The 21580-nt window shown below is 45.0% G+C and overlaps 1 protein-coding gene across 1 annotated transcript in view; it reads left to right on the forward strand.

Moving 5' to 3' along the window:
- Positions 1–21580, forward strand: part of TNFRSF11A (TNF receptor superfamily member 11a) — a 48445-nt gene that overhangs the window by 10952 nt on the left and 15913 nt on the right. Inside the window, exons 2-7 of the mRNA XM_087819318.1 lie at positions 8760–8841; positions 10034–10159; positions 13752–13895; positions 17749–17842; positions 19189–19283; positions 20842–20955. Coding sequence (XP_087675444.1) covers positions 8760–8841; positions 10034–10159; positions 13752–13895; positions 17749–17842; positions 19189–19283; positions 20842–20955 — 655 coding nt within the window. The remainder of the gene's footprint in view (positions 1–8759; positions 8842–10033; positions 10160–13751; positions 13896–17748; positions 17843–19188; positions 19284–20841; positions 20956–21580) is intronic.

Below are 21580 nucleotides of genomic sequence, written 5' to 3' on the forward strand. Positions count from 1 at the left end.
CTTTTGAATCTGGCTAATTTCAAGGACTCTTACATGCAAGGACTCTCTTTGTCTAGTGTCCATCTCCTGTATCCACAGAATCTAAAATTGTCTCTGGCACATAGTATATGTTCAGTTAATATTTGAAGACTAAGTGACTTGGGCTTAACTTGCCCCACCTTTAGGCTGTAAACTCGCTGATTATGTCTTACCGAAATGCTAAACCTCCCAGGTTACTTTCTAGGGAACCAGGCAGCGATGCTGTTTAGAGTGAGGGCATTTATCATCAGTAGGAAAATCAAGGATGTCTCTCAAAGTGGTGAACATGAACCTAAGAGTCCGACAGCCCCCTGATTCCATTCCTGTCCTGTCTAATGAGTCAGCCCTATTAACAGCTAAATTAAGTCATTGGAAGAGATCCAGGCAAAATTCAATTACCCCATAAAAAATCACAAAGGACTTGAGTAGACATTCTCCAAAGAAGATAGACAAGTGGCCAATAGACACGAGAAAAGAGGTTCAACATCATTAATCATGAGGGAAATGCAATCAACCTACAATGAGAGACCACTTCACACCCGCTGGGATGGCTGTTACCAAAACCCCAGAAAGTAACATGTTGGCGAAGACGTGGAGAAACTGGAACTTGTGCATTGCGGGTGGGATTGTATTAAACAGGTGTAGCCACTACAGAAAACAGTTTGGTGGTTCCTCAAAAAGCTAAACTTAGAATTACCATATGACTCAGGTATAGACTCCCAAGAACTGAAAACAGAGACTCGGAGATTTGTGTGTCAGTCTTGCAGCATTATTCACAGTATCCAGATGGTAGATACAACCCAAGTGTCCAGTAGTAGATGAGTGGATAAACAAAATGCAGTAACTACACAGGCTGGAATATTATTCTGCCGTGAAAAGGAATGGAGATCTGACACACGCTGCAATACGGATGAACATTAAAGACTTTATGCCAAATGAAATAAGCCAGACACAAAAGGCCCAATATTGTATGATTCCACTAATAAGGGGTACCTAGAGTAGTCAAATTCAGAGACTGAAAGTAGAATAGAGGTTACCAGGGGCCTAGACTTAGATAGAGGGGAAAATGTGAATTACTATTTAATGGTTAAAAGTTTCTATTTAGGGTGATGAAAAAGAGAGTGGTGATGGTTACACAACATTGTGAATGTAATTAATGCCACTGGATTGTACACTAAAAAAATGGTTAAAGTGGTACATTTTGATGTGTGTATTTTAATCACAATAAAAACATTTAAAAAGCAACCCAAAGTTTTAAAAATAAAAAAAGGCATTCAAAAGACAGACATAGAAAGAGCCAAATCTGATTTTTCCTGATGGGAGACAGTTTTCTTTCCCTCCTGCAAATAGAGCCCAAGATCCCGAGTCGCTGCTTTGTTGTAATAATCTATTATTATCTACCCCTCCCGTCTCCGTGCCTGTGTCCTCCGATGCTCAGTGCCTCAAGAGCGCTGGGACGGGCTAATTCCCTTAGCCCTGCACTCAGGCAGCCCTTTGCACAACTATAAATGAGAGCCCAGTAAAGACATCTCAGTGAAGGTAACAGAGTTTTTAAGAGATGGATGCTTTCTACTGTTAAACTCTAGACTAGACAAAAACCTATCTTCTGACAGTAATTATGTGAAAAATTGTTTTCCAAGGTAAAGGCGGATGACGCAGGCAAAGGAATGTCTGGCCTTCCTCTATTATTTTATCAACTCACCACCCCTTTATGGAGGAAGGAGTTGGTTCATATTTGTGATTTTCGATGAAGCCAGTAGAACTTGACCTGCTGTGATGAATACCTTTGAGCTGGAGTTTCAAAGACTCCTTTTCAGAGGGAACACAGTCATAAAATTTATTGCAGAATGCCCCAGATCCTTTACTGGCAGGTCAGTTATAATACTGTTGGTGACCAACACCATTTCCTTCACAATCTTCTCAAACTAGCCACATTTCTTCCCATGCTGTACCAGCCAGAGAATGCTCCAACCTCACTATTGGCAGTGGAATATTTTTTTCACGAGCAGTGTGTGAAACATGTTTCTGTGAAATGACTTATATTTTAAACACAGAGTTTTCTGTTTAAACCCTTTGATTCTCTGTACCCGTTTCTGTTATGACTTAACAGCCAGGAACCTGGCTGGTATAACTGGGGCTCTTTGAGTTTCTAATGTGTCTTGTAGTTCAGTGCATTCCTAGGGGGGGTGAACAAGCCAAAGGGAGTGTACCAGGTGATCACTGGGGTACCTGGGAGATCCCCAAAGCTACCCCTTGTTCTCTTTATGTCTTTCATTTGTAAGATACTATCTTTATAAATGCCGGTCTAATATTCTGGAGCATGAACTGTGAGGCTTTGGTTTGTACAAAAGAAAATTGAGTCTGATATTTTCTCTGTAAACCTGTAAGCTTAAAATTCTGTCTCTCAAGTTTATTTAAAATGAAAATGTCTAGAAGGGCATTCAGTCATAACTCAATGATGTCCTAGTTAACCGGATCCCTGACAGATAGGATCTCGCGGCCGCTTTATCAGCAGACACCCTGAGTAAACTGTCTCTCCCCTCACCCAAGGGTGGCTTACGTCACTGACTGAACCCCCAGACAGAAAGCCACTGAGATAACTCGGACCGCTTGCCATGACTGCAGTCCCGTAAGAAAGCACTTCTTTATAAGAAATTGAACATCTTTCCAGAAACAAGCCTCTTTGGTTAAAAGCATATTCTTCCAGTCCCCAGCTCACGGCTTTTCTTTGTCATGCAGGCGAAGGGTCTGGGGGCTGGCGGGTAAGGAACCTTGTCAGGCAGAGTTTTTCTGTGGGTCCCCTTCCTGTCGTTTCCACCCGCTTTCTTCTTTCTGGTGATGCTCTTTTCCGTTTAGCCCCCGGGGAATGATCCGAGTGACTGATGTTTCCCACCTCTGCTCAGGTGCGCATTTTAGCAGCCGCCTCTCCTGACTGCAGGCCAGGTGTGCGCCTCTGCGCTGAGTGATTAATGCGATTACTTCATTTCCCCAGCAGCCTCCTAGAAAGATCTTTAGCTTTGAAGGGAGGAAGCAAGCCTAATTTTCGTTGAGAGTTGCTGCTTGCCAGTGCTACGTCATGCACGTGAATCACCACATCTGGTCCTCAGTGCGGCGGGGTGGGCACAATTATTAGCCCCATTTTACAGGTGAGCAGACTAAGGCTCGGAATTGGCTTTTTTAATTCTTACCTTCCAATTGTAAAAATGTAGACAGTTCTATTAAAGAAATGTCAAATAACAGCACAAGAAAAAGAAATGTCTGGCATCACTTTGTCCAGGCCACACTGGAAGCTCAGTTCGGAGAGTTGCCCTGGGTGGAAAAAAATCTTCCTGCCCCGAAGCCCACCTGCCCTAACCGGCGAGGCCGCCTGGTCAGGCCCCCTCCTCCCTCCCCACCAGCACTCTGGGTCCCACCCCCCTCCTCAACCCGTCTTCTCCCAGCCCCTACCTGTGCTCCACTACATTCCCACCTTCCGGCATGTCAGCCTTTATCGTAGGTAGTGTTTCCTTTTTCCTTTTTCTGTAGAATCCTGCCTTATCTGATTTCTGAGCAACCAATGACTCCTCAACAGTTTCCACTTCCAGTTATAAACTTTTATCCGAGAAGCAAGACGGGGGGATGCTTTTTCCCACTAATGGACACGTGGCTGTGCCATGATCGAAAATAGAAAGCCAGATGAAATAGAGAAGGCCATCCGGAAGCTCCCGGAGAAAAGGCGCTAAGAAAGGGCCAAAACTGAAAAGATCCCCTAAAGCATCTCAATCTAAAGGGGCGGCGTGTTGAGTCATCACGGGAGCGTTTGTGAAGGAGAAACTGAGACCTCTCCCTGGCCCGTCTGCTCGGCCAGCTGAGAATAAAGGCATACAAAGCAATACACAAGAAATGACCACACTTCTTTGTAGGTTCCTCTAATCTACTTATTTCAGTTTTATTTGTTTGTTTCTAAAAACAAATGGCTTCAGAGAGAGACAATTTTCTGGCGTAAAACTGTCATAGGAAAGAAGCTGTCACTAGAAATCTATTGGTATTCTCTTCTGGGTAGGACCAGTTTCGATCGTGACTTTCATCAAGGATTTTCTCCCCCAAGGGCAGCAGGACTATTAAGTAAAGTGTTATTTTCTCATTTAATAGTTTCTCTCTTAACAAAAGAGAGAAACTACAGTTCTACTGTAGCATTCAGAAATTCAATGCTGTCTTTACTTAAATTATAGCCAAATTCTCAACTGTAGTCATGGATGATATTTTACAAAATAAAATCTATGGAAGATCCCACATTTGTTCTCCTGGGTTGGGTTCATTTCCCCTCGATTTGACCCAAGGGGCCACGCTTCTTTCCGCTTGGTTACATGTGAGCGTGGATTTTCAGTAGGGCAGGAAAATAATTTAGTCTCTGTGATGACTTTCACCACAATCAGGTTGGTAAACAGCATGAATAGGAAATAGCTCAGTCCACCTGCCCTGGAGGATCCTAAATACAGACCCACGAGTCTCTGTAGCTCCACCAGCAGAAATGCTAGGTTTCTTCAACTTAGGGCTTTTCGGAATTACACCCACCTTGGCTCTGCATCAGGAGATAAAGCCACGTCGCTTTATAATGAGAACTTTGATTTACGATGCATTATCTTCCTCCTACTCCCCCAAAGCCTTGCACAGACTGTGGACATGTTTATTCCAGAAGGGTTTGTTAGCTGTTAAAATAAAGACCAGCCTGTAGGCCCTGAAACAAATAGACATACAACACAAAACCCACAGGAAAGGGAGGCAACAGGAGGCCAATACAGTAAATGTATCATCTTGCCACTTTAACCTTTAACTCCTTAAAAAAAAGACTTTCTGAGGAATTCATATGGAAAGGGGGTGGGGTATAAAGGGTGTTTGCTATAAACAGATTCTAGTGTTCCTTATTAATTCAGGGTGGGTCTGTTAGAAAACAAGGGTTACTGGACATGAACTCTGTGGGCCAAATGTTTTTGTAGTTTACTGATTAAGAACTGTAGTAGGACCCTGTCACTCTATGGCTGTTTTTTACACGAATTCTAAGTACCATAAATTGAATTGTATTTCCCAATACACAAGTGCTGCAAACAGACCTGATGCCAGCTGGCCTCCAGGGCAGCTGCTATACATAATAGTCCTCCAAATGGGTCCCAGACCACTTCTTTCTACCTGCACAAGGATGCCAAAGAAATGGCAACCCTGGTAACCTGTGAGGAGGGCTCCCTGTGAGGATGCATGCAGGAGGCAACCAATTGGTGTGTCTTTCTCACATCGATGTTTCTCTCTCTCTCTCTGTCCCTCTCTCCTTCCCTTCCACTCTCTCTAAAAAACTAATGGAATAATATCCCCTGGGAAGGATTAACAACAACAACAAAACGCCATTCTGAGGATACTCATGGTAGGCCAGCCAGGGAGCCTGGCATAAATGAGATCCAGCACAAGCTAATGGAAAACTGAGCCCAAGCAGGTGGGACTAAGTAAGGGACATGGAATCTGGGAGTCAGGCAGCAGAGCCAGTCTGGGCTGAGTATCGAGAGACAAGTCCCCAGGGGACCAGCAAAAGCAAGACAGGCCAGGGAGTCAGATCTGGATTACTTAGTAATTACGAACACAAGGACTGCGGTGTAGACTGCAAAGCGGGGAGCCTGTCCCCGGAAGCGGTGCACGGGACCTGGGTGAGCCCGGCACAGGGCGGGCTTTGCCTGCTGTGCGAGGCCTGGGGAGCTGCGCAGTGCTCTGGCGAGGGCTCCTCCTGGGCCAGGCTCTGCACGCCGGGGGGGGGGGGGGGGGGGGGGGGGGGGGGGGGGAGAAGGCTGGAAGCAGACGCCAGGACCCAGCGGGAGAGGACAGCAAGGGCACATTCTCCGGGATGTGCAGGCGCCTTCGGAGAATTCCCCACATTCTCTTTATTTACCCCCACACCACACTTCCTTAAATATATCTACGTTGTTGGTTGTCTTCTAAGTTGTATATTTATTGCCTTTCGAAGATGAAGGTGCGCTGCAGAGTATGCAGTGTCACTACCGAGAACAAAGTCGCGTTCCTTTCTCAGCTGTACCTTAAATCAGATTAGCGCCGTGATTTTCTGCCTCTTACAGCAGATTTCCCCAGCAGCAGAATTGCTGCTGCTCCTTAAAGGGCCTGTAATCCTGTAGGTCTGTCCAGGAGACCTGTCAGCTTGGGGTAATAAAAATGCCCTGGAATTAGGTAGCAGCGGCTGTTGTACAACGCCTGGTGAGCTGTGCCCTTTGAAAGAGCGAGTTTTATGGTATATGAATTATATCTTGAATTTTAAAAAAGACATGTCCAGGTGTAAAGCCACAGTAAGCTTAGGAGGCAGAAATGGATTCTCAGGACTCATCTGTGAAAATCTGGTTAACGGCTAGGACCTCTGGTCACTTCAACCGGCGACTTCCCCATTTTTGCCGGGAGGTGAAAGCCTGGGTTAGACGGAGGATGGGCTGAATGAATCACAGCCACACTCCTAAGCGTGTAAAGAGTTTGTCTACATGCTCAGCAGGAACCAGGATCCGGAGCCCAGGGCACAGCCAGTGGCACCTGTGTTCCTAAGCACCTGCTTCAGGGGCAGCCCTGTACCAAATTCCCCTCAAAAGAACCCTGCCGCGTATGTGACACAGAGTGTGCGATTATCTTACGGAGATTTGCAGCTCTCTTGTGGGTTAGAAGCAACTGATAGCCTTCATCTGAAACACAGCCCGACCTCATGGTTGTCTCACTTGCCTGTCATCAGCATTGCAGCAGGGTTCACAGGCATCCTATTTGACACATGTGCACCGACCTCCTTCAGCTCCGCCACTGTGCCTCTGGTCACCTCCCTTCCATGTGCGCACCTGACTACGAGACACAGAGGGGGCGCAGCAGCCTGCAGAGAAACGTGTTCCTACAAAAACAGAGAAAGAGAGACCAGAAGGGAGCGGTGCCGTGATTTCTGTTACGCTCATCATTCTTCCTACTTTCCACTGGGCTCACGGGGCTGCCCTTGAGCCCCGGTCATGCGGTGAATGCGTGGGGAGCCCCCAATTCCCGTTATCCAGCATCCAGGGGAGTGTTAGCTGGGTCAAGGAAGCAAGTCCAGATACAGCCTTTAGGGCACACCTGGCTCCAGGAACACATTGGACTTTCTCAGCAACCTCAAAGGAACTGTCCTGGACCCCCTGTCCCTCCTCTAAGCCCTTGCAGGGCCAGAGTGAGGTCAGAGGTCCACATTGGCTGCATCCCCTACCCCCACTCAGCTAGCCTGGGGTTTTCTGGGCATGGTGCTCTTTTTATGACACTTCCTTCCCTAACTGAGGTATTTTGAGGACGTGTGGCTTCTTCTAGGCTGTTATTTCTACACCTTCCATCCACGTGCAGAGGAAGCCCTCTATCACTGTGCCCATCTCCCCCAGCCCTGCTGATGGTCTCCGTGGCCACCCCCACCCCACACTCCATTTCAGACCTCAGTGCCCCTGTCTGAACGGTTCATGCTGTCTTAAAGAAGTCTTCCTTGCCTCTGTCCCTACCTCCACCTGCCAGTTCCCTTTTCATCTGGCCAATTACTCTTCATCCTGTGGGACTGAGCTCACTCGTCATGTCCCTTAGGACACCAGCCCCAGCCTTCTTCAGTGAGGTAGGGCCCATCGGCCCCCACCATAGCACACCCGGGTGTGTGAGGTCCCGGAGGGCAGGGCCCCCAGGACCCCTTGGGGAACCTGGCCCTTGGCATGGCATGATTTGGTGTCCGTTCAGCTAAACCGGGCTATTTCGTTTCCCTGTCAATTTTTACATGACTGCCTGTCAACAAGTGGTTTTTTTCTTACACTGAGAAAGCTGATGAGGAAAAGAGCTTCTGCCGCATGCTGATAAGAATCTTCGAGTGAATGGAAGGGACTTCGCTTTTTGGTGTGTTTTACTGACATGGGCAGATCTGGAAACGAGCGTTTGTATTAGAATCATACGGAAAGGAAACAGGGACTCAAAAAGCTTAAGCAGTTTGCCCGAGGTCCCTCAGCCAGCAGGCGGTCATGACTCCTTGCCCGCGCGGTTCCTAACTCCGCTTGCTGTCCCCCTTTTAAAAATTCTCTGCGTGTTTAAAATTTTAAAAGGTAAGCAGTGTTAAACATCGTTTAGAAATCGGAGATAGCCTGTAAGACCCAATTTGAGATCCCCTGGTATAATATCCAGGGGTGCACAAAAGCGGGTTTACAGTTGTGAGCATGTGAAACAGTTTATTCGTGTATTATTTATTAATTAATTATTTTAGTATTTTCCACATGAACAGCTGCAAGCCTACCTTTGCCCACCTGTACATGCTAAGGGGCCTCAGCGTGTTCCCCTACAGTTTATGACCAACACTGACTGGGCTTGTCATCCACCGCGTGACCCGCAGGAGTGGGACCAATGTTATATGTAGCTGTCTACATCAGTTTTCAAACTTTTGCATCCAATTCGTAAACTTTCCTTTCAGTCCTCTTATTGCCATGAGCATAACCCAAATATTTTAAAATATTTAAGTGGATTTTCATGCCAGCATCAGTTGGTTGTATATTTTTAGGGGGAAATGGGCTAGAGTAGGAAAGTGACATTTTGGGGGGGGGGCCCCTAATATTACATAGAGCAGTTTTAGGAGTGTTTATGGTGTTTTCTTATGTTTTACCAAAATGTAATTGGATGATTAAAAAAAATTTTTTTTTATTCAGAAAGAACTTGTGCATAATCTCTGCCTGATGTCAATTTTTTTTCAGGTGACTTTTCAGATCACCCCTCCGTGTGCCAGCGAGAGGCACTATGAGCGCTTTGGACGGTGCTGTAACAAGTGTAAACCAGGTCTGTACTTCTGAGCCACCTTTCATTGTCCCTCAAAAGTGGGAGGGGCTTGTGTTAGTTTTTTTTAAAATCTGAGGAATGATTTCTATCTGCCAGATGAAAAAAGAAATGGGATGGACTTTTTATGGTCATGGCAGGTGGTAACGTCTGTTGCTCTGAAGATAAAAACCTTTCTCTCAGAAGGTAAAATCACTTGAGAATCAAAAGCAAGTTCAGAAACTGGTATTTAATTTGTGCTGGAACGCTGCTTTCCCAAAATGCGATTTCTTGAGGAGGAGGAAGGCTTTTAAAAGCATGTTTTAGCACTTTGGGATTCAAACTGTCAAAATATGAAATTCAACTCTTGTTGAAAGTATTGTCACAGGAAAAAATTGGGGGGGCAGGGATAACCATATCGGAATTGTTGCTGCTGAAATTGCCTAAACCCTGTTATACCTTCTCTCCACATACATACCTGCTGAGGGGCAGAAGGTGGGCTGGTGACGACAACGTCCCCAAAATTGTTCTGCCGGATTGTGGCCACGCATTTCTACAGCCCCAGTGAACTCCTGAGTCAACGGGGTCCTCGTTAGCTCATTGCTCTGGGGAGGGGAGCATATCTTTGAGGAATAGGTGGTTACCTTATAGCAAGACCCTGTAGATATTTCAGCTACAAATATTTCTTGGATGTGCAGAACCAAGATCCATTGTGTGTGTGTGTGTGTGTGTGTGTGTGTGTGTGTGTGTGTGATCAAACAACTAAGTTAACCATGAGCTCACGGTATGTGTAGGACAGAAGGTATCTATCCAGACTGACGGTAGGGGGAATTTTGAAGATGGGAGGGGAGAGGTGAAAGGATGCCTCTCTTGCTTAGCCCCCAGGGAACCCCTCAAGTTCTGCAGGCGCCAGTTTGAAAACCATTGTTCTTTACCGTACTCAGCAGGGGTTTGGCGGAAAGGGTGATCTTTCCCATGGAAGAACTAAAAGACTGCTGTGACCACAGGCCCAGCAGCCCCAGAATGGCTGTTTCAGCCAGCTGGGAGGCCCGAGGAGCCCATCACTGTGAGATGTGGCCCTGTCTCCTGTATCACACTGTCTCTGGGGGACTTCCCAGGGTCACGGTCATATAAATGGTCCAGTAGATGGGTGCATTTTTGTTGTTTTGTTTTTTGGGTACTTTTGATTAGCGCATTTTCCCTCTTCTGATTTAAGGAACGTATATGTCTTCCAAATGCACTACTACCTCGGAAAGTGTCTGTGTGCCCTGCGGCCAGGATGAATACCTGGACACCTGGAATGAAGAAGATAAATGCCTGCTGCATAAAGTCTGTGATACAGGTGAGCCGGTCAAGTCAGTGGCAGTGCGGATAAACGATGTTTTTAGATACAGCAGGGCTGAGCCTTTGGGGGGCAGAGGAAGAAGTTTTGACCACAGACCACAGAAAGATGCGCTTCAGATCCCAGAAGCAACTCTTCACTGAGAACTTTTGTTCTGGACTGTGTTTGTGTTGCAGTTTAATCATGGAACACCTCTTAGAGTTGACAAAGTACGTCCCCAGTGTTTCCATGTACATTGTGCTATTTAATCCTCACAAAAACCCTGTGAGGTAGTCGCAACGATCCCATTTTAAAGATGAAGAGAACTGAGACTGACAGAGGTTGAATGACTTCTCCAGAGTTATCCAGTGAGAAGCAGGGCTCCAGGTCAGATCTTCTGACTCTCAAGTCTTTTCTCCAAACGATAAATGTTCTATTGACTCTGCAGTTTGATCTCCTTATCAGTCTGCTATAGTTTTTTTTGCCTCAAATTTTTTAAAACTGTAGTTTATTTGCAGGAATCAGCATCAAAATATGACTCTTAAATCTCAACCTAGCGGTTACTTTCCTTCTTTTTCCTTTGTCCATTCAGTTTATCTGGGGGAGAAACCCTGTCGTCGGTCCTGTGGGGTTTCCACAGTCTGATTTCTGCTGGTTGCACTCCCTTGGTGCCATTTAAAACTATTCTTCTACCTCCTACATTTCTTGTAAAGTGGTTGTGAGATCTAGAAGGCTGCTCAGATTCTGGTTTGTTTTTTGTTTTGTTTTTGGCAAAACTCCTTCGTAGTTGGTAAAATGTAGTTATGTCAGGAACCATGTAACAGCTGCTGTTCTCTCTTTTTGTGATATTAGCAGCTGTTGACGATCATGGCCCAGGTTCGTTTTCATTCGGCGACTTTCCAGTTCTATCATGCCTTCTTCATTTCTTAGCTGGAATGCTTTATAAAGGGAAACTTCCCTCAGCAGCGAGTTGTTGCCCTGAGGGTCATCACATACAGGAAAGGCAGGGTGAATGCTTGCAACTTTGTTTACCACTTTTCAAAATACTGACTTGATCAGCAAGCTTTCTCCAAAGGCTTTGTATGAATATTATGACTTCGTGAATTTAGACATATTTGAGGTGTTTTTGTCTATTGCAGTTACTAGTTTTCCTGGTGCTCATATTGTCCCACCTCCACCAGGTGGCCCTCATCTTTGATACAACCCCAAGTGTCTTTTTAAGAGCTCCCTTCTTCCTGGCTCATCTAGGACATTTCCTGCCCTGCACTTGGAACCAGCCATTTCTCCAAGGATTCCTGATCACTTTCAGCAAAACATCATATTTAGCGACCTCACTCTGGGTGCTAGGGAGGCTCATTGCTTCTGGATTCTTATCTGCAGGGTTTTCGTTTGTTTGTTTAAATATATCTTTATTGATTTCAGAGAGAGGAAGGGAGAGGGAGAGAGAGAGACAGAAACATCAATGATGAGAGAGTCACTGATCAGCTGCCTCCTGCATGCCCCCGACTGGGGATCGAGCCTGCAGCCCGAGCATGTGCCCTGACCGGGAATCAAACCTTGATCACCTGGATCCTAGGTTGATGCTCAACCGCTGAGCCATGCCGGCCAGGCCTTTTTTATAGGCTTTTCTTTTTCCCAGTGGAAAGAGCAAGGAAATAAGTATTTTTTAAAACCATAATTCTTCTAATGTGTTAGAGACAGCTGGCAGATTTTGTTTGGAGAAGATAACATGGAAACTCCACTGAGGAGAAGCATCTGATCAAGTCTTTTTTCTTTCCCACTGCTTAGTAATGACCTTGACTCATTGCTGTCTCTTGGAAATAAAGAATCATTCTGTCTACTGCCAAAATTGATTAAAGCGAAAAGCCTGGTTAATTAAGATAGTCAAGAATATGTCAGGCTTACATGCACTTGCATTTGCATGAGGTGCTGGAATTAGGATTTTTCAAGGAAACGACAATGTCAGTGTGTGTTCCAGGCATCCTGCGCCGCGTGTTTAGACACACTGGCCTTGGTGCTGCTGAGCTGCCCGGGGCCTCAGAGAGTGGGCACAGAAGGAAATGGAGATTTCTCCAGCTTCACCATGCTTGGGCCCAAAAGGTAGGGGGGTCAGAAGTGTCCCTCCCTGCTGGCTGCCACTTGAGACAGTGAAGGAGGGAACAGGTTTCTGGTTTGTTTCTTTTCCCCTTGGAACTGTGTTCCAGTCCATTCAGGCTGCTGTAACAGAAATCCACAGACTGAGTGGCTTAAACAAAAATTTACATCTTACTGTTCCGGATGCTGAAACTCTGCGGTCAGGGTGCCAGCATGGCTGGGTTCTTGGTGAGGGGGTAAAAGGTCTGTTTTAAATAATGTCATTGTGCTCCGTCGCGTGTGTGTGTGCAATCGATTCTCATTGTTCAGCAACCACTGAACCTCTGTTCCTTCAGCCTCTGGTTACAGCGTTTTTGTCAACCGATCAACGCATTACCTTGTTTTATATGAGTTTCTGTTTAAGGACACTTTATTTAGTAAATACTGTGGTTTATTAACATTGGTCTCACAACCAAGAGTGCTGTAATTCTTGCCTGACCCAAGTTTTTCTAACACGTATTTCCTCCATGAGACACATCACAGCCTCCTTCGGCTTAGAAGCACTGGACGGCGCCCAAGCACTGCGCTTGGAGGACATTTTAAACCGTAGAATCACCCACCAAAAGCACAAAAATGACAAAAGGTAGAGCACTAAACAGGCCACAAAAAGGACACTTGTTTCCATTGTGAGAGCTGAAACAATTAGGCAGAACGAGTCACCTTGTTCACCCTCACCTGGGAACATGCATGGTCAGCGAGTGGCTGAAAATGTTTGCCTTTCTCCAGAAGTGCCAGGGGTGTTGGTTCGGGGGCTACGATGACATTTTCAAGAGTAGGTGAAACTGCAGATACAAATCACTGGCTATTGCGGGTGAACTGTGTGAGCATTTGCCTCTGTAGCACAAAAACTGGGCAGGGCCAGGAGATTGGGGTAACAGGAGAGCGCTTTGCTGCGCTTTGTGAGAAAAGATAGACGTGTTATCCTGAGTAAGTGGGAGAGATGAATTTCTAAGTATGTCTTGAGGCCCAACCTCTGTACTCGTCCACTTAGCTAATTACACAGTGACCCCCCCCCACCCCCAGTCTTCCGACTCTGAATAATTGTGGCCCTGTAGGATGTCAGGAGGATCCCCGATCTCCAGAAACCCCATCTAGCATCTGTGTTGAGGCTATTTATCACATCTGAATTTACTAAAAATTGGGAAAACTATGAGGTCTATTTTGTATTAGCCAAAGTAATCAGTGATCATGAACTCCCCAGTCCGTGATCTTCCTAACGTGAAAACTGACTTTTAAAAAGCCACACGACTCTTCATTATTGAGAGAGAAAAAAAAACCCCACCGGGGTGTTTTAGTGCCGGCACAGGAAGCTGAGAGGGGACTTGGGCGCCCCTGAAGGCCAGCGTCCTGAATGGGTCAGTGGCCTGGAGGAGGCCCGTGGGTCTGGTGTCAGCGTGTGGCGGGAGGCGGGAGGTGTGTCGTCGGCCCCCCTCCCCGTGTGTCCCCCCGCGGCCTCGCTGCCCTGCCTCTCTCCCCGCAGGCAAGGCCCTGGTGGCTTTGGAGCCCGGCAACCGGACGGCCCCGCGGCGCTGCGCCTGCACCACCGGCTACCACTGGAGCGAGGACTGTGACTGCTGCCGCCGCAACACCGAGTGCGCGCCCGGCCTGGGTGCCCAACGCCCGGGTACGGGGGTGCTTCCCACACTGGCCCGCTCTCGCCAAGCCGTTCAGCCCCACCGAGGCCCGAGCCCGCCCTGAGAAGGCTTCCCTGCGTCCTCCACGCCCCGGGGAGCCAGGCGGTGCGCAGGGAGCTTGGGGCGCCCCTGGGGACGGAGCCCAGGTTCGGTTCTAACAAGGACGCGTGAGCGCTTGGCCCACGAGCTTGTCTCCAGGCTCCTCCATCTGCGAAGCCTTAGCCCCCCCCTTAGGAGGGAACCCAATAATGCAGGGCTCCTCCAACTTTAAAACACAGAAAACAAAACATTCGTGCACCCCCCTTAGCCGAATTTTGCAAAAACCGTGCACCTCCTAGCCTATTTTTAAGTGGACAGCTCAAATTTTTTATTACGAATTTGAAGAGTTACTAAGGCCTTAGTTTCCAAGACATGATAACGATAGTAACATTCTAAAATATTCAGTGTCATGTTAACACCATAGCGATTTGATACCCAGCATCTGGGTAAAAGCGCACTGGTCGCCTTAACTGCGGGACATGTTACAGTTCTTTTACCTCTTTTGATTTGTGTTCAGTTCACCTTCCCCGCAGAATTTTACCATAATGTATTTTTGTGCTTGGAAGATTTTTACTGATCACCGTTCATACTTTTTCCTATAAAAAAATAGGCACCTACTTGAAATCTTAATTTTAAAAAATGTTCTGTTGAGTCAAGGTTCTAAGGGTTAAAAGCACTTCTTCTGGACTAAATTGTCTACAGTTATTAACAATAGTCAAAAATGAATATATTCTATTTTGCTATATTATCATTCAAAAAATAAAGGCTTTATGCTCTTCATAATGAATGGAGTTTTTCCAATTGCTTCATATCTTCATGGTTGAAAAGAACTTATTGCTAAAATGCAACAGAATTCAACATTGTTCCTATTTCCACTAAGTGCTGAGAAACTCGTTCTCATAAATAACTAAATGGCTAAGGAAGGACCTCCGTGACGGGAATGTCTCTCGATTCTGTCGGGACCTCCTGAGTGGCATGTCTGGGAGCACAGTGATGCGACATCAAACGTGTGTTTAATGATTGCTCAGTTAAAAACTCAACTGTGTCCTGCAGTTTTGTTGGAAGTGAAGAAACAGAAATCTTTTTGACTCGGAAAAGTGTTTCTTAGCGGCAGTTATGTCCTGACTTCTAGGAAGTATGCCAAAACTTATTCTTCAAGACAACAAATTATTTATACCTGTTCACCTTTCCCTTAAAGGCATTCTGTTTTAACCCAGAATACTTGGACAGGGTTAAGGAGAATTAAAATATTATTCATTTCAGTTCATATTGAGGAAAATGTCCATCACAGAATCAATCCTGATTATCAAATGTATCAACTGAACCAGACAAGCTTTCTCTTAGCAAAAGTCTGGCTTGATTTTTTAAAAATAATTTAAAAAATTTTTCAGTTACAGTTGACATACAGTATTACATTAGTTTCAGGTGTACAACAGCAATCAGACATTTATATAACTTACAAAGTGATCATCCTGACATTGACTTTATTTTTCAATTTTTAAAATAAATCTCCCTGTGACAGCCGGCTCCCTTCCGAGTTCTGATTCTCAGATAGACAAGGCCCAGGGCCTATCCGCCAGCTTGTCACCTGCATGAAAAAGGCGCTGTCACCTTTTCTGCTTTTTTTCTGATCGATGTCCTGTCTGCCTTGCTCCTTTGGGAATGGCTTATTCTTTGGCAATAGGTGGAGGGGAGAGGGGATGGCATGGGTGAATGAAATTCCACCCTTGCCCTACCTTGCACTGTACAGTTGACCCTTGAACAATATGGGTTTGAACTACGCAGGTCCACTTATATGCGGATTTTTAAAAACGTACGGTGTTGATAAATACATTACAGTATTTTCTCTTACGATTTTCTTCAGAACATTTTATTTTCTCCAGCTTATTTTATCGTAAGATACAGTATATCATACATATAACCTACAAAATATGTGTTAATTGTTTATGGAATCAATAATGCTTCTAGTCAACAGCAGGCTATTAGTAGTTAAGTTTGGGGGGAGTCAAAAGTTATATATGGGTTTTTGACTGCACAGGGGGATTGAAAACCCTAAACTCCACATGGTTCAAGGGCCACCTGTATTTGAATTCAGAACAACTCAGCCTGGTCCCAGTTACACTATTTCTGTTGTCACACTTTGGCCATGAATAGATAGGGAGAGACGGACGCTGTACTGAGATGCTCTGAATGCAGGAGCTCTGCCATCACCAATTTTTTTTTTTTTTTAATTTATCTTTATTGTTGAAAGTATTACAGATGTCCCCTTATTCCCCCATTGACCCCTTCTACCCCACCCCAGGCCTTCGCCACACTATTGTCTGTGTCCATGGGCCAATATTTCCACTTTTTGCTTTGCTTAGCGTCTCAGAGGTTTGGCACCATAGCCATATTTGGAGTGGGAGAAGTGTGATTAAGAAAGGAAAAGGGGACAGAGAGACCTGCAGGGTGCCCCTGGCAGGTCAGTTACAAACAGCAGATAGGGGAGCCCAGTGTAGGGAAATCAATGAGCTTTAAGCTTTACTGCCTTGTAGCTCCTTAAGAAGTCTCTTTGTTTTTAAGGGTTACTCTTCTAGAGTGTATTTATCTTTTTCAAGGCTGTTAGAATTTATGTGAGCTGACTAGATGTTAACTGGGCTTTTGTTAATATCACTCTAAGGCAAATCAAATAGACTGAAGGAGGGGTACCCTGCTTATGGAGGCAGTTGCAGAAATCTAGATACTTCCCATCGACTCTGGACAAAAAACATGTAATTCCTTATGTTAGTGTTTATTCATGAAAGTAAATCACAGAAGTGCTACTAATTTCAAGAGTAATCTATGGTTTTGGTGCAAGTCAATTGCCTGATCCTGATATCGCATGGAACCGATGTTCTTCTTTATTGGAATTCCCAAAGGGTCAGCTCGTGTCAGTAGCAGTAAAGGCAATAAACATAGGAAATCCGAGACATTTCCTATTTCAATAATATAGTTTTACGAGGAATTTGAGAGTGTTGAAGACAAGCTTACTAAGCAGGATCAACTCCTGCTTTCAGTGCTGTGGCTTAAGGCAGGGGTCCAAAATCCATCCCACCACTTGTGTTTGTGTAAATAGTCTTATTGGAACACAGCCGCATACAGGGACTGCTTTCATGCTAAAAGTATTTGCAGCAGAGACCAGAAGGCCTGCAAAGGATATTTACCATATGGCCCTTTCTAGAAAAAGTTTGCTACCTACCCTTGGTTTAAGAGAAAGAGACCTGTAAGGGTTTTTTTTGTTTGTTTGTTTTTGTTTTTTAAGAAACCTGTTGTCACTCCCATATTTGGACTGGTGAGATTAAGCTGATCAGAGCGGTCAGGTCAGGAAGTTGTTCTTAAAAACAGTAAAAGCACTGCCATTCTCTCTAGATCAAGGTTGGTGTAAGCCCAAAAGACTGAAAAGGAAGATCAGACAGGTGCTTGGTTAAAGCAAGTCAGACAGCAGGCTCCCTGGCTAGGAAACAGAGTATTGGTGACCAGGACAGTGGCTCTGAATAGCAAAGGGTCAGGACCTAACTCAGATACTGGCATTAGTGGCCTGACACTGAGCCAGCTATCTTCCTGCACATAATAACCCTGAACCTCCTGCTGGGATCGAGGGCCCTCTCGAGCCTGTGGGGGCTGAAGCAATGAGCCATAAGCGGCGGGGGCGGGAAGGATGGGGCGGTGAGAGGCAGGGGGTCAGCTCCTGCTATCTGTCTCTCCTCTGGACCACCATCCTGGCCGATCTCTAAGTGTCCTTGCTTGGTTTTTGTTTGTTCTGTTTGTCCGTTTGTTTTTTGACAGTGCAGCTCAACAAAGACACGGTGTGCGAGCCCTGCCTTGTCGGCTATTTCTCCGACGCCTTTTCTTCTACAGAAAGATGCAAACCCTGGACCAAGTAAGTGACAACGAAGGAGCCCAGAGAATTTGTTGATTTTAAAACACTCATCCTCCGTGGTCTCACCTGGGTTGGAAACAGACTGATTGCGTTTGGTGAGGCTCCCTCTCGAAGCCGTGTTCAAAATGGAAAAAGGGTGGGCAGAATAAACCCGTCCAACCAACCTTCAACCCAATGTGACAGACACTGTTTTACTTTTTAGATTCAGTTTGACTCAATCTTTGACCTAGAGTTGCAGCTTCTTTTGTCCCTTTTCTAACCTTATTTAGTTGAAAATGATTGATGACACTTGTTAGCATTCATTCATCACCCCCACTTTGCCCAGCTTCCCAATACCGCCAGTTTACTGTCTAGAGATGTGTGTGTGCATAAAGAAGCCTCCTGTTTACATAAACATTTGCATACTGTAAACACTTTATAGTTTTTTTCACATTATGTATCTCGAAGGAAATTCATTCCATATTAGTTCACTTAGATTTTCATGGCTTTTTATAGGTATGTAATATTTCATTGTAGAGATGTGCTGTAATTGAGTTAGTAAGTTTCCTATTGATAGACATTTAGGTTGTTTCCAGTCTTGTTCAGTAATTAATCATTTTGAATGAATCATCTCATATGTACCATTTCATACTTATGTTAGTGTATCTATAGTGGAATCTCGGTCCTTTCATCACATGCTGCTTGTTAAATATAAATAATCAATATAATGATTCTTTCAGTTCATAGTATATCAATTCTCATTAAATATTTATTTTCTGAACTGCTTACCTAAGTTTTATGTTGAAAAGGTTTTGTGTTTTCAACTTCAAAAGAGCATTCATCAGAAGTTTATCACTTGGCAATTGAAGCATTTGGAACCTTCTGTACTGTAGACACCAACCTACTATCCTTCGGACCATACTCTCCGAGTAGTTCTTACAGATTGCTTTTGTTCATTCATTTGTCCACCTGGATGATGTGTGGACAGGCACTGGGGACCCAAATGTCCAGGGAGACCTGGGTTCCTCTCCTGAAGGAGCTAGCAGTCTAGTGGAGCAGAGCCTTTTGTAGCTTTTCTTAAAAAACAAGAATATAGCCAGTGTGGATCAGTGGTTGAGCATCAACCCATGAACCATGAGGTCACCAGTTCGATTCCAGGTCGGGGGTCATGCCCTGGTTGCGGGCTTGATCCCCAGTAGGAGGCGTGCAGGAAGCAGCCGATCAATGTTTCTCTCTCATTGATGTTTCTATCTTTCTACCCCTCTCCCTTCCTGTCTCTCTAAAATCAATTTTTTAAAAAAGCATAGTAAAAAAAAAAAATGACAAGACTATAAAACTGAAGCACTTAACTCCCTTTGCCCCCACAGCTGTACCAGTCTTGGACAGACAGAAGCACTTCCTGGGACCAATAAATCAGACGTGGTCTGTAGTTCTTCTCTGCCATCTACAAAACTACCAAATGGTATGTTTATTTTTTTCCTTTTTATTGAATTTATTGAGGTGACCCTGGTTAACAAAACTATACAGGTTTCAGGTGCACAATTCCACAACACGTCATCTGTACACTGTATCGTGTATTCCCCACTTGTCCCCCATAAGCTCCCCACCCCCACCTCCACCCCTAAATGCTATGTTTAAATACAGCAGGTTGGTTGGTAGTTGTGGCCTGGTCTAGTCAGCTCCTAGATTTCCCCCAGATTACCTGCCATATCTGGAGGGCTCATCTCTCCTTGCCATCTTATCCCATCCCATCCATGGCCAGTTAAGTATTTCATTTTTGTCAGTATTTTAATTCCAGATATGCTGTTTACTTGATAATTTTTTACTCTGGAATGGATAACTAAAAATGAATTTATATATACAAAACAAAAAAAGAAAATTGAGCTACAAACATAAAATGCCCAAATATGGTAGGGTGTTGGTGGTCACAGTATGAGTGTCTGTGGGAGATTTTGGTCACCAACCAGAGTCAGCAACTTGTTAGACTATAGCTATCATTATTTATGAAGCATTTTGTAGGTCAAATTAATCTTGAGTAGGGTGTCAAAGAGTGACAGAAAGTGACAGTTAATGGTGGCTGCTGCTTATCCAGGCGAGTGAGGTAGCCGGAGGTGGGTGCGGATATCGAAGCACATGAGATGGCAGACGTGTCAAGAAGACCTTTCGAATGAGGCAGAAAGACCTGGGCTGCAGAATAGCAGGATTAATGAACTTTGACTAAGAAAATTGGGGGTTTAGATTTGACATTTGGGGGGACAGGAGGACGTCAGACATTCTGGATATGGAGTTACACAGTCAGAGCAGCATTTTAAAAAGACCATTTTGAAGATGTTAAAAATAACCAGGGGAGTGTTATTTTAAAAAAGAGAGAGGAGGAAAGGCAGAGTCCCGGAAACCAGGTCAGGTAAACCAAGAGTTTATAATATGGGGCGGGGCAAAAGTAGGTTTACAGTTGTGAGTGCACAAAACACTATCCTTGTATTCTTATTTATTAATTATTGTATTATTTTCATACGAACAGCTGTAGACCTACCTTTGCCCCACCCTGTAGAAAGGCTGCAGATGAACCCCCTGAACCCCCCCAGCATAGCTGTGGTTCTGCCTCGGGGCCAGCAAGCCCCGGTGCCATGTGGGTGTTTGGAAAAAGATAGGATAAGGGGCTTCCTTTTGCCTCGGAGGCTGGGCCCCTGGAGAGATCGAGGTGTCCTTAGGTAAGCAAAGGTGGAACTGGATGGCGCTGTAAATGTGATTTGAGTTGTCCTGAGGTAGAAACACTTCCAGATGGCCCGGGCTGGCCTCCCTGCAGTGATGTCCCACAGGGGACTGGGCCGCGCTGGTGACTGCACCCTTCGGAGCGCGAGCCCTCTGTGACAAACCTGCAGGGTCCGGGCCTTCACACTTCTCTTATTCCAGGCCAGCAGCCTTGATTCTGGGGCTTGATTTAAAGGGTTTTGTTTCTAAGCTTAGAGGCTAAAATGATATCACCTTTAATGCTGATTTTCTCGCTTCTTCCCGTCTAGAGCCCCAGACTTTCTTGCCCAGTTTGGTCATCCTGCTTCTCTTCATATCTGTGGCCTTAGTCGTGGCTGTCGTCTCTGGTGTTTACTACAGGAAAAAAGGGAAAGCACTGACAGGTATGACGTCTGTGCTGGGTTTGGAAAACGAATCTTCAAAATAGATGCATTTCTAGGTATATGCTTTGGAAGATGCGTCTGTCACCCACTGACTACATCCAGTGATCTGCTTAAAATAAGCACCCTGAGGTGGTTGTGCTTAAAGGAAGGTGGAACACCCCTTATACCTAATTTGTTGTTCTCTGGCAAAACAACCAAAATCCAGTGTGCCTATTTATGTATGAACAAATAAAAACACCTTAGGGTCAGGAAACTGATGACTCCTAAGCTATCTGTGTATATCATGTAGGTTCTGTGGTGTCAGATACACAGGGGTGGCATTGATCCTAGAATATAAACATTTTTAATGTACCTGGTTAAAACAGAAACAAAACATTCAGGTCAATGGTGGAGTGAAAGTTTTGATTAGGGTATTGTTTGATAGTGTCTTTTTATATCACACCATATTTGACTTTTATACTATAAAGCTAAAAAGTGTAATTTTTAAGAAAGGATTCAAGGCTTCAGTAAGTTTCCTGAAGATATTTCTTAATGCTTAGTCACTTCATTCTCTTTTGAGCCTTGCAGCCTCACCATCCTTTTCCATTTTCAGTTGCTCACTTGTTTATCTTGCCCACCTCTGCTT

The sequence above is a fragment of the Miniopterus natalensis genome, chromosome 7 (assembly GCF_054644295.1).
Source record: "Miniopterus natalensis isolate mMinNat1 chromosome 7, mMinNat1.hap1, whole genome shotgun sequence".
Taxonomy (NCBI): domain Eukaryota; kingdom Metazoa; phylum Chordata; class Mammalia; order Chiroptera; family Miniopteridae; genus Miniopterus; species Miniopterus natalensis.